Genomic DNA, 12,249 nt, shown 5'->3' with positions numbered 1-12,249 from the left:
ATTGATCTTGCGGGGTAGAAATCAGATTACTTGATCTGAAGTGTAATAATTTGGAGCGCGTGTCGACTCTTTTCCACTTGAAGAGAAGCTCTGTTGCACTGGTCTCACATTACAAGAACAACATTTCATTCGCTCCTTAAACTCCAGTGCGACTTCTTTGTATGCTTTGCGATAGTTAGAGCAGCGAAGTGCGTAGATTATCGGGTTTATAGTCGAGCTACAGTACAGAAGATAGGTACAAATGTAGTGTAAAATGGGAAGTTTCTGTGGTATCACAAATTCGACCACCACGAATGGAACGTAACATAAGAAAAACCCGATAACTTGGATCAGAAGTAACTTCACAACTTTTTGCTTTGATTCCTGATCTTCCTCAACACCTTCGTTGCAAATTGTCTTGCTAACGTAAAGTTCTATTAAAATCTTACCGTAACAGAAGGTTATGATACTCGCGGAAAACGCAGCGAAAAAAACGATGGTAACAGCGTATGGCGTTTGGTTCCAAATGTACACGCATTTTTGTCTTTCCTCGTCAAACTCAGCATAAAGAATGGTAGGCATATTAAGCAGAGTAGCGAATAACCAAAGACCCGTCACGTACTTCCATACTGCGCTCTTCTCTATTCTTAACTGCGTGTTCATCGGTTTAAGCAGAGCAAAATATCTCTCTACAGCGAGGAGAGTCATTGTACCCACGCTCACGACAATTGAGATCCCGCTCATGTTGTTCATGGACAAAAACTTGCACAAAAACTGGCCTCCTTCTTCATGTACGTGGGTCAAGGAATTAAGTATAACAAAAGGAACACTCCAAAATGCTATCCACAGACCAGCTACAGCCAGGTTTGCCAATAGGAAGTTTGTCGTGGTGTGCATGTGCTGGAACTTTTTTATAACAAATAGCACCACTAAGTTTCCTAGAAAGGCGCCTGATATCAATATGCTGTAAGCCAACGCGGTTATGACTGCTTTTAACTCCATTTTGAAATCGCTAGGAACTTTTGTACAAAACTAATTTTCTTGAGAATCACCGCTTGTAATATACATGGGTCAGGTCCTCAATCCTCTTTTTATCCTCCCAGAGACAGGGGCAGAGCAATGATCGATGTCTAGGGTGACAACTTTATCTTCTATTGCCCTCTTTGCTCAGCTGTTGATTCATTTCACACTTTTTCAAATATAGATGTCCATGTAAATTTAAAGTTAGACAATTTTAACCAATGATCTTAGGTCAAGAATCTGCAGTTTAGTGGCTGATTGTATTTGATTAAATTTTCATTTTGATAAACCAGATCTAAGGGATTGTGTGCAAAATTAAAATAAAAAAACAAACAAAACAAATTAGTAAACGAGATCCCGATGTTACATTTCGTATAGAATCCACCTTACAGCCTCTTAGAGTTCATGTTGTTAAGTGGTGAATGATCACAAAGGGAACTCGGAATTATACAGGAGTTACTGAAAAATAACCGCCCTTGAAATTGCACCTGGTTTTGTTTAGTTTTTATTATCGCTGACAGCCCTGTTGACAAATATAATATCTATACTGATACTGAGAATCGGTGGTTGGTCCCAAGCGTGTGACCGACTTTTAAAGATGGCCAAAGAAGTGAATAAATATGTGGCTTTTGCATCTGATGGGTTGTCCAGACAAACAAAAGTTGACAGATAACTTCACGATTCGCTTTAGCTCTGGCTGACCCGGTTGTATGCTATTAGAGTGGTTGACGATCGAGAATCAGAAATGATGCGGAACTACTTTCAGTCGAGTGTAGGAAGTAATGGGATGCTACGATTGTTTTGTTTAAGAAAGCGCTTCGATTGAGTGTCGTTTAGCCAAAACTAAAGTGAGTACAACGGCCAATCAGAACAAAGGAAAATATCACTGGTTTTTAATGAGAAGTCAAGATGAAAACAAGAAAATTGCTTGAAGCGCAGGAAAACGAGAACGAATGAGTTGCGTTCGATTTCAGTATTAAATCCGTTAGTTTAAAAAGGATGGCGCCAGTTTTGTATAACGCAGGCAGAGCAAATTAAGACAAAACTGATGCAATTGCGGATTGCTTTGGACTGTCAAATGAATGTTGTGTTATTTGCCCCTGTGGTTGGTCTTTGAATGGCCCATGAAACCCGCGCGCTTTCCTCTCGACCAGTCATAAACAAATCGTGACTGGATCAGTCGCATTTCCCCGCGTTTCGTGCTTTTTTGCTTCGTTCATTTCGCGTTTGCATTGGCTACTAGAAATATTTACAGTTTGACTGATTTTAGTTTGTTTTTACGACTTTTACTCGATTCGTACTCTTTTTGTCATGGTCACTCAGCAATCATCGAACGCTGCTCCACCGAAATCCTAGCAATCTTTATTAGGTCTCTCTAAGTGTGTTTTGTTGCCATTTACTGTTTCTTTGGGACTTTCCTACTTCTTTGTAGGGCCCCATGACAAAAGTCGCTCAGCTTTCAAGTGGACCAAATACCAAAAGAGAAGATGAGTTCATAACTAACATTCTCTCCGTCTACTAACATGTTGCCCTAACTTCAAGTGAGTTTCTGGGGTCTTTTCTTACGGAAAAATAGATTTACCGAATCATTTAATTAAAATGTAATTTTTTTGCAGTAAGGAGCAAACTTGATGTCACCAGTTATTCTTGAGCAATACCGAGGCTCACCCCGGCTGTTTTCAAAGCAACGTACAAAACTAAATTCTGGGGCAACGTTTGCATGATGGACTTACATAACAACTTCCACGATGATTGCCAAAACGGCTGTCGCAAAAGCAATGGCTTGGCCCGGCTTTGAAGAATACTGATACGAATTTTGAAATGTTTACAAGTATACTGCGATAAAAGACAGAAGTGTCAACTTGATCACCTGACCGATGATTTACAGTGTGGAGATCTTAGATTTTCTAGTTGTATTAATAATGGTAATTGAACTGAGTGGAGTGCAATTTGGGCTGAAATCATACGCGTGATTCCAAAATTGAACGAGCGCGCAGCGCGAGTTCGATTTGAAATCAAAAGTATGATTTCAGACCAAAATTGCACAACACGAGGTTCAATTACCACTTTATTACATCCATTTTGAAATCGCCCAAATACAGGACTTGGTCACTTCAAATATTTTATTAATACAATACTGAGCTGGTTTGAAATTAAATTCATCCATTTTTTGGGAGGAAAAAATAAGAGTTTTGGAAACAAAAGTTGCAAAATTTGCCATATGATACTCCATGTCTTTCATCTTCCTGCAATATGATCGGTTACTTTAAACAAGCCTTGAAGTCTGATTGGTTTTTTTGTTTTTAGTGTAGCCTCCTCACTGGCTGGGGAAAAGATGCGATTTAAAGCAAAAAATGGTGCAATTTGTGATTAATCGCACCAATTAGAGCCAATCAGATTACAGGGACCATCAGTGATTTCAAAATGGGTGTAATAATATCCTATAATCAAACCATAGATATTGCAGACTTAATTTGGATATTCAGTGGTTCAGTTGCTGGAAGTATGCTTGCATTAGCGTCGCTCGCGAAGATTTAAACCGATGAATATGACTGACAGTCTCCATACTATCTTCAATAGGATCATATGTCAGTGACAATAACATCATCCTCAAATGATATAACCGTGTCATGTTTAGCATGAGATATTTTATTTGATGACTTTGATAATGGAGTTAAAGTAAACATTGGTACCGTACACCTCATTCTGTGAAAGAACGCAATGTCAGTATTATTTCAGCGTTCACTGATTGTACATACTAAGAAACGCAATATGAGCGGAGAGGATAGATCGGTAACTCAGCTGATCCTACAACTATTGAAACGAAATCACAGGAGCATCTCTGAGTTTAATGTTTAAGTTTTATGCAGGAAACCGAGAAATTTAAGAGATCTGTTTTGAACCGTTGCGTGCGGGATATTCACAGAGTTGAGAAGGGGATAGTTTGACGCCAAAAGCGTCTATAACTTGAGCTACCAATGACGCGTGGCCTACCTTCTTGGATTGAACGAGAGATCGTGAAGCAAGTACAATCTTCGTTAAAGAAAACGTAGAAAAAAGTCGTGAATAAGTGAAATTATACAAATAATGCCAATTTTTTGGTCTCATTTATTGTCCTTTAACAATAAAAGTTGTCGAGACAAGAGTAAACAAAATTTCAAAGAGCATACACACAGCTGCGGACTGGACAAACCAACTTATACAGAATTATAAAAGGTGATTTACCAAATTCAATATGTTCTTTATAGTTTTTGTTAACACAAACGTGCAGATGGCCAAGAGCTACAATCGAAAACCACCCCATAAAAGAAGTGATCTCTACCTTCCACTTACCTTTAGGGAGGCAGGCATAGTCTTCCGTTAACAGTTACAGCTTCGACCATTGAATCAAGATGAAGACACTTCTCATCCTAGTCTTGGCGGTTTTTAATGCTCATGGTAAGATGCATAAGTATTTGTAGCACAAATAATGAGTTTCTTTCTGGTCCTACTCACAGCGGAGTCCAGAAGCCTCAGACGGTAATACCAACACCGTTTTGACTCAGTTACAATTTGCAATCATCATCAGCCTCGTAGGATTTGTAATCAGATATAGTTTGACCCTCTATGTTCTTGCCATTTTAGTGTCCTTTCCAAACTCTCGCTCGAAATGCTTATTTATTACTATAGATGCTTTAGTTCAACATGGCATACGTCGGCGGCTGACGATGTGAGAATAAAAAGAAAACTCAAAACAGACAATGAAGCAATACTAAATGGATGTCCTAACCGTGGCAAATTTAAAAAAAGGGCCTCACTTCTTTTCTAGGTTTTAATCTCACCGGAATTTTCCTACTTCAGTTTTAATGCCTACCCCAGAGAATTCCCCTCTCCCCGCTGAAAGTAGACTCCAAAGCCTTAAGGTCACTTATGACTATGCATGAAAATTGAGCTAGAAAGGTGCTTCGAATGCCGCAACAATCCAAATTTAAAGAGGATTCATTGCATACTTACTCGTCGTTCCTCTTATAACTGCGTTTTCGATCTTTGCTAACAGGACTTGAGAAGTCTCCCAAGCCACCAGGTTACAGTATATTCACAAAGAATTTCAAAGTGAGAACATTTTTGCGGGCTGGAGGTAACAAGATTTGATTTGATTTGATGCCTAGTGTGTATTTTTATAGTTATGTCAGCCTTTGCATTACACACCCATCTTTTATCTCTCAGAAGTGTAAATCATGCAAATTTACCAAGTAATTTTTAACACTTTGTCCTGAAAACAGTTGTTACTGTTTGGAGGGTATAATCTGATAAAACACAAAATTTTATGACTCAACTTTTATGAAAAAGTATAGCAGCAAGAAAGTGATGTTGTTCTCCTCGTATAGTAGCACCCCGAAAGAGAGAACCTGATGGATTATTGATTTAAATTAAGAGATTAAAAACTGATCAGTTGATATTCTTGCGGTTGAAGGAGTAAACTTTTTTGTTTTGTCATAGATATCGTCGAAGGGGATATCATGCTGGACGGCAAAACCGCCTCTCTATACCGTGGAGAAACCAGAAATGCCATGAAAAACGTGAACCTATGGAAAAATGGAGTGGTGCCTTACATTCTTGATTCCAGCGTGGGTAAGTAAGACACCAAACATTGCGACTCTTGCAGTGCTTTCTGCGGTATTTAAAAACTACTACGGCGTCGAAGTGGAGGTAAATATTTGTTTAGGTAGATACTAAAACAGTGGAATAATTTAGCACAAAAAGATGATTTTAACTCTTTTTTCCTTCAAAGATAATATTTGTGGGAGAAAATCCCGCGCGAGTTCGGGGTTTGGGTAACCAATGAGAATGCGCTTTCAACATTACGCACTGTTTAAGCATAAACTAATATTGCACATCTTTCGGCATCAGTTAGTCAGTTATCCATCTATTTAAATGTTTATGACATTTATTCACTCATTAAAATATATGTAGAACTTGCCTTTCCTTCTTCTCCTCCTTTCATTGTTTTGTGGCTTAGATGATCACCTGAAAAGCCAGATCGAGGAAGGCATCAGAGAATATCATAAATACACATGTCTACAATTTGTGAAGAGGACGAACCAAAGAGATTATATCAGGATTGTCAAACCAGCATCAGGGTAAGGTGTCTAAACATAATGACTAGTGAGAATTTTAATTTTTTGAGAACATGACACAATTTTTTTCTCATAAGGTTTGGAAAACACCAGCGTTTGTTTCTCAAATTTCACCTTTTTCTATTTTTAGTCTCTCAGTTAGGAGTATAAATATCACAGAGAATATTATGAAGAAACAGGAAGGAGTTTTGGCGATTGAACGGAACAAGGCCACCACAGGACTTTTTTCTTTCGTTTTTGGAGGGCTTGACTGAATAAGTCTGATCAATGAAGCATTTGGCTAAAGCATTATTGCAAAAAAGTTATACTTTGTGGGAGCGAGGCGGAAACTGCAAGCGGGAGAAAGGCTGATTTGGCCTCCCTTAATCAAAAAAACGTAACTTGCTATACCTTGGTTTCCAGGGGTCAGCCATATAATAAGTATCAGTAGTAATTTCCCTCCGCTTCTTTTAAGTGATGGGTAGTCGAGGTTTCAAGGGTTTGTTTCTTTGTCAGGTAAGTGGGAATGGGTGAAAGGGGGAGGTGGGAAGGAGCTTCAGACGTCGTCTGTCTCTACTACTCGTAACAGTGTAACCCTTCACATCCTTCCTCACGATCGATGGCATGTCGGATGGGCTCCTCTGCCTGCTTACGACCTGAGGTAGCCTGGGAGACATATCTTTGGTATACTCCTGGATATCGGAAGGATATCCGAGCCCTCGAAGCCAAACGGTTGATAACTATCGTCGGAAACGTTTCTCTTTCGTAAATCTCTTGTAGATGTAACTCAATGGTGGGCGCGATCGGTGGGGAACAAATCCTTAATATGGGAGATGGCTGCCAGTATGTTGGCCTGGTTCTTCATGAGTTTGGTCACGCAATCGGCTACTTTCACGAACATAACAGGCCTGACCGTGACGATAATGTAAACATTTTGTGGGACAACGTTCAGTACGGTGAGAAATTATTTTTATATCCCTTCTCGAAAAAGATTTTGGAATCTAAGGTAAATTTTCTGGTGACGCGTCGGCCAATGTTCTGTTATGTTTTCCCTGTAATGATCTATTCATTTTATCTGAGCCTAGAATATATGTACTCTGAGTACTTACTGTTTATCTTCTCTGATTAACATGTTGTTTGTTCTAACAATGGCGGTGCCTCATCAGAATCAATGAATTCAAAGTAGAAGAGCAAAAAGTTTTGTTGGATTGATGACATCATCTGAAAAAAGCAGAGCCTCTGGTGGCTTCATGTCAGAGTCCAATCATTGCTCAGCTTTTCCTTTTTAATCTTGCTGTTGAGTATTAACTATGATCTTCTCTTCAATCTTAAAGGTTTCAAGGACGCTTTTCGCAAGTACACTTTTGATGAGGCAGATGTCCAAGGCTTCAAGTACGATCTGACATCCATCATGCATTACGAGAACTCTGCGTTTACCAACGGTTACTGCCGTCCAACTATGCTTGTTAAGAAAGATCCATCGTACGAAGTGACACCAGTTTACCTGAGGAAGTTCAGTCCCCAAGACATACAGAAAATCAACAAACTTTATAGTTGTCAGACAAACCAACTTCCTCCTACAGGTAAATTAGAGAGCAGTTGAAGCTAGAGCTATTGCCGTTTCTTACATTTTTGTTTGGCAATTTATTTTCTTTATTATTATTTTCATGATCAAGGTAAATAAATCAAGATGAGATCCAAGGATACATCTAGCCTCCCTCTTTGCCAAGAAAAAGTAATGTTAAATTTTGCTAAAACACTCCCTCCCCCCTTCCCCTCAACACACACACAAGTGGCACTGAGAAGTTAATATAAGACCCTCTTTATGCAAAATCCTGTAGAAGACCTAGTTGTCCAATGAGATTTCCAGGTAATCAGTGTTGCACCAGTCCCTCTGCAAAATTGGTGTTGTAATTGATAACTGGATCACTGCCCAAAGACATAATTCTCGTTTCAACCGAGGCCTCATTGGCATTGATAGTGCCAGCAAACGCTCAATGAAGGCTGGCTAGGAGAGCAGATAAGATTATAATTTATCCTTATAGACCCAATTATCCGTTGTTCCATGCCATATTTAATTTCATTTAAAACTCAACAAGAAGCCGAGTTTAAGTATTTGTCCTTGATTTAGCTGTTCGATCATAGCTACATTGACCGCTGCCGTTCTTTGTTGTTGCAGTTTTGCCCGGAAGTGGAAATCCAGATCCATCTCGTGAGTTGATCATCAACCTTTTAACCGATTCTTTTCCCCTCTACTTTGCGTAAAGAGTGAAAATGGATGAAAGCAGACTGCACGAGTTTCAATTTTTTGTTGTTTGCCGCTGGCCGTAAAAATCATGCTCACTTTACCTCTCTGTTTAATCTGTTTCTCCTCCCTAAGAATGTAAATGCGAGGATAAGTACAACGACTGTCAAGGTTGGATGAACTCGGGTGAATGCGGGCTCAATCTCATGTGGATGTCAACGAATTGCGCCAAAAGCTGCAGAACATGCGGAGGTATGATGTCACAATATTGACCATTCAAAGATTGCACTTTTTTTAAATTTATTTTCTTCGCAATTATCTTATTCATTTGTTTGATTTATTTGCAGAGCCCCCCTCTGGTGAGCTTTATGGATCTTAAACATGAATCATTTATCGTTGAGTATATGCACAATCTTCGCCAAAGTCTGAGAGTCTTCAATTCATATTACATATTAATTTAAGTGCGATGTCACGTAAGAGTAAGGAAGATACATATATAGATGGAACAGCGTAACCCTCGATAAGCTGGAAAAACTCGATAAGCTGGAAACCACTCCGCTTCGCGTCGTGGTTTCCTACGCTTATCTCGTGTTCTCCCAACCTTCCGTGTGTTTACATCAGGCTATGTAAACACGGAAACCATTTTACATTTCTTCAATGTAATCACTAAATGAACGAGTTCTACGTTTCTCCTAAACTCACTTGACTCTTTGAAATGGAGACATTGAAAGGTATAAAAATAGCACAATATGTTCATTGTTTAACATCATTATATATCTAGCTCGTAGGAAAACATAACTACAGAATACACTAATGGAACTCGCCGTGGTTTGTAAAGCGATTACTTTTTTGGAGATCTCGCAAAAATCTGGTCTTTTCTTTGCTGAAATATCTCTCTTACCTGCTTCTTTATCCCTCGTTGACTTTCCTGCGATTTAAATTTAAGATTGTCAGGATGTGTACCCAGTGGCGTGCGAGACCTGGGGAGCTGGTGGCGAATGTTCTAAGAACCCAATATGGATGAACGCGCATTGTGAGAGAACATGCGCTCAGTGCAAAGGTGAATTAATCAGAAACTTATCGAGTCAGCAAAGAATATTGTCAGTTTTGTTACACCCAGAATTCTTGATTAACTCCTGATGAAAGTCAAACGCAATGAATTTTTTCATTTTCTGCTTACAAACATTCCAGAAAAAGATAAACACGAAAAGATATGCAGTTACTTTTTCGTATCTTTCAATGCAGGACCAACTCAAGCGCCTACCCCACCCCCTGTTGGTACAACTAAGCCACCCCAGCCTCCCAAGCCTACCACACAACCAACCGGAAACTGCAAAGACGTTTATCCTAAACACTGTCCCAACTACAAGAAAAGGGGAATGTGCACCACTCATGTCGACTACATGACCAGTGTCTGCCCTGCTACCTGCGGATTCTGTGGTAGGTAAAACGATTATTACCAATGTGACGAAGAAAGGAAGAATCCTTAATCGTAAGAGTGGCCACTTTTATGCAAGTACCGTCTAAAAAGTCTCACGTTTCCTGTTAATGGCGCTGCTTACAAACATTCCAGAAAAAGATAAACACGAAAATATATGCAGCTACTTTTTCGTATCTTTCAATGCAGGACCAACTCAAGCGCCTACCCCACCCCCTGTTGGTACAACTAAGCCACCTCAGCCTCCCAAGCCTACCACACAACCAACCGGAAACTGCAAAGACGTTTATCCTAAATACTGTCCCGACTACAAGAAAAGGGGAATGTGCACCACTCATGTCGACTACATGACCAGTGTCTGCCCTGCTACCTGCGGATTCTGTGGTAGGTAAAACGATTATTACCAATGTGACGAAGAAAGGAAGAATCCTTAATCGTAAGAGTGGCCACTTTTATGCAAGTACCGTCTAAAAAGTCTCATGTTTCCTGTTAATGGCGCTAGTTAGGGTTAAACTTGAGCGCAGTCTAATCTTCATATGCAGGTGAAAGGCACGTGAAAAGCATTTGAAATGTATGTGAAAAGTGTTGACCCTTTCCCACAGAGTTTCCATATGTTTCTCACTATTAGTTCATAAGGCCCCCATAAGGTCTACATGCAAAAAAGCGTGTACTCACGCATACGCTAGGAGCCTTTTAAGCTCAGGCCTCCCGCAGGGCGCATGTGTAAATAGTTAACGAGGTGTGGTGGCCTAAAGTTTTCCGCTTTAAATTCCAAACCGGGAAGTCTAAGGTCAAGCCCGGACCAGAGTTACTGTATAATGTTCTTGGGCCAGACAGGGGCTAGATGCGTTACTCTCACAATGCCTCTCATCTCGGGTACCAGGTGAAATTCTTTGGGGTAACCCTGGAATGGACTATCGTTCCATTCAGGGGTAGTAGCAATACTCCCCATCGCTTCATGTTACAAAAGTCGCGATCGCTGTGAGCTTCAGAAATGCGGGCCTTTTGGCTCGGGAAGGGGAAGGGGATGAACCTGTTCGTTTTGCTTTCTCTCTAGGTGGATCAGGGAATTGTAAGGATGTTTATCCTCAGTACTGTCCAGGGTACAAACAAAACGGAATGTGCACTGATCCTAACTATTTGGATTACGTCAAAGAGGTTTGCAAGTGGACTTGCGGCTTCTGCAGTGAGTATCATTTGACGTTTTTCTAGCTCTAAAGCGAGGTGTCATGATGGAACTCATGACAGACTCTTTTCGAAACGTCTAGGTACTAAGAATTAGTTTTATATAAATTATATCCTTTAAAAAATATGAGGAATAGTTGGCATAATGTTAACTCAAGATCGTTAGAAAACCTTAAAGACACTTTTTTTGTGGTTAAAATAAATATCTGTATGTGGTTTAGTTCATGTTCAGGAAAGTAAGACTCTAGGTTGAGTTTTGTAGTCAACTGGGGATAACTTGGATCTTGCATCACTTACCTTCCTACCCACCTTTCCTGTATAAGGACATAATACTGAAGAGACCCACTGTCCTTTGTTTTCTAGGCTGAGCCGTTCGTTGTTGAAACACGAAAGGACCCATGACTGTTACATGCTGCAAACTTACCATGGATCATACAAGAAGAGAGCATTTTCTTTACAAAGTCAAAGTTTTGCTTAGTTCGTTGATGCATCATAAAGAAATTAAAAGTGGTAATGATCCTGACTGAAAATCGTGTGAGCTTTCTAATGAAACTTAGCATAGCATGGGCCTGGGCCTGATGACCGTTTTCAATACCATCAGTTTGGGTAAGAGGATATGTTTACAATCTCTTGGTTTGGGAGATATTTTGGATGAATTGTAAAGTATGGTTAGGTTTATTTAATTAACCCGAATCCCTGCTCTTGTTTTTTTGCTCTTTCGTTTTTCTTGCGGCGGGTGAAAAAATGGAACAGTTTTTTCCATCAAGAGCTAGAGTTCAGACTTCAATAATACGTACTGATTCCTTTAAAAACACCGGTCAAGAAAAATAGCTTGAAACTCAGATTTAACGAGATGCCATAGGTTCCCATGACGTCCTGCAGAACGTTTTTTTAGCCAATTATCCGTTATTATATTAGATAAAGATGGCCATAGGCTTATGAAACGTTGCCAAGTGCCAGGTTATGTGATTGTTTTAATTGTTTTGTTTTTTAATGAAAGCGTTGACTTTTTTGCGCTTGATGTTTGCACAAAACCTATATTTTGCTCAAAATTGCTCAGAAAGGCAAAAATAGCTAAAACCACAAAAAGTTACTCCAAAAGCCAAAAGTTGCCCAAAAAGTTTCCAAGCGCAACCAGGACAGGCCTAACTCTCAGCGCCTCCACAGAGGAATTAGCAAAAGGTACCAAATACCACGCCTTGGAACGCAGTTGAAGCTCTCTGGGACCCAATCTCTCCCTGAGAATCGCCGTCTACAACTGAGAAACCTTGCCCGATTAAATCAAC

At 39.8% G+C, this 12,249-nt stretch overlaps 2 protein-coding genes across 2 annotated transcripts; one reads left to right on the top strand and one right to left on the bottom strand.

Moving 5' to 3' along the window:
- Positions 1 to 21: 21 nt before the first annotated feature.
- LOC131800132 (somatostatin receptor type 4-like) lies at positions 22 to 981 on the bottom strand. The gene has a single exon (XM_059117812.2). The coding sequence runs from the start codon at positions 979 to 981 to the stop codon at positions 22 to 24; it is 960 nt and encodes a 319-aa protein (XP_058973795.2).
- A 3,318-nt stretch (positions 982 to 4,299) lies between these two features.
- On the top strand, positions 4,300 to 11,493 carry LOC131800190 (zinc metalloproteinase nas-13). Its single transcript, XM_066168724.1, has 14 exons — positions 4,300 to 4,437; positions 5,036 to 5,116; positions 5,479 to 5,610; positions 5,999 to 6,119; positions 6,876 to 7,051; positions 7,430 to 7,678; positions 8,275 to 8,307; positions 8,476 to 8,592; positions 8,688 to 8,699; positions 9,287 to 9,400; positions 9,586 to 9,780; positions 9,968 to 10,162; positions 10,836 to 10,964; positions 11,327 to 11,493. The coding sequence occupies exons 1-14, from the start codon at positions 4,392 to 4,394 to the stop codon at positions 11,329 to 11,331; spliced, it is 1,605 nt and encodes a 534-aa protein (XP_066024821.1). The 5' UTR covers positions 4,300 to 4,391; the 3' UTR covers positions 11,332 to 11,493.
- The last annotated feature ends 756 nt before the right edge of the window (positions 11,494 to 12,249 follow it).

This window comes from Pocillopora verrucosa, chromosome 1, assembly GCF_036669915.1.
Source record: "Pocillopora verrucosa isolate sample1 chromosome 1, ASM3666991v2, whole genome shotgun sequence".
NCBI lineage: Eukaryota > Metazoa > Cnidaria > Anthozoa > Scleractinia > Pocilloporidae > Pocillopora > Pocillopora verrucosa.
This window is presented reverse-complemented; position numbering and strand designations above follow the sequence as displayed.

Coding starts and splice junctions, on each gene's coding strand:
- LOC131800132 (XM_059117812.2), bottom strand. CDS start 981: ATGGAGTTAAAAGCAGTCATAACCGCGTTGGCTTACAGCATATTGATA.
- LOC131800190 (XM_066168724.1), top strand. CDS start 4,392: ATGAAGACACTTCTCATCCTAGTCTTGGCGGTTTTTAATGCTCATG. Junction 5,117..5,478: donor AACATTTTTGCGGGCTGGAG/GTAACAAGATTT, acceptor GTTTTGTCATAG/ATATCGTCGAAGGGGATATC. Junction 6,120..6,875: donor ATTGTCAAACCAGCATCAGG/GTAAGGTGTCTA, acceptor AATCTCTTGTAG/ATGTAACTCAATGGTGGGCG.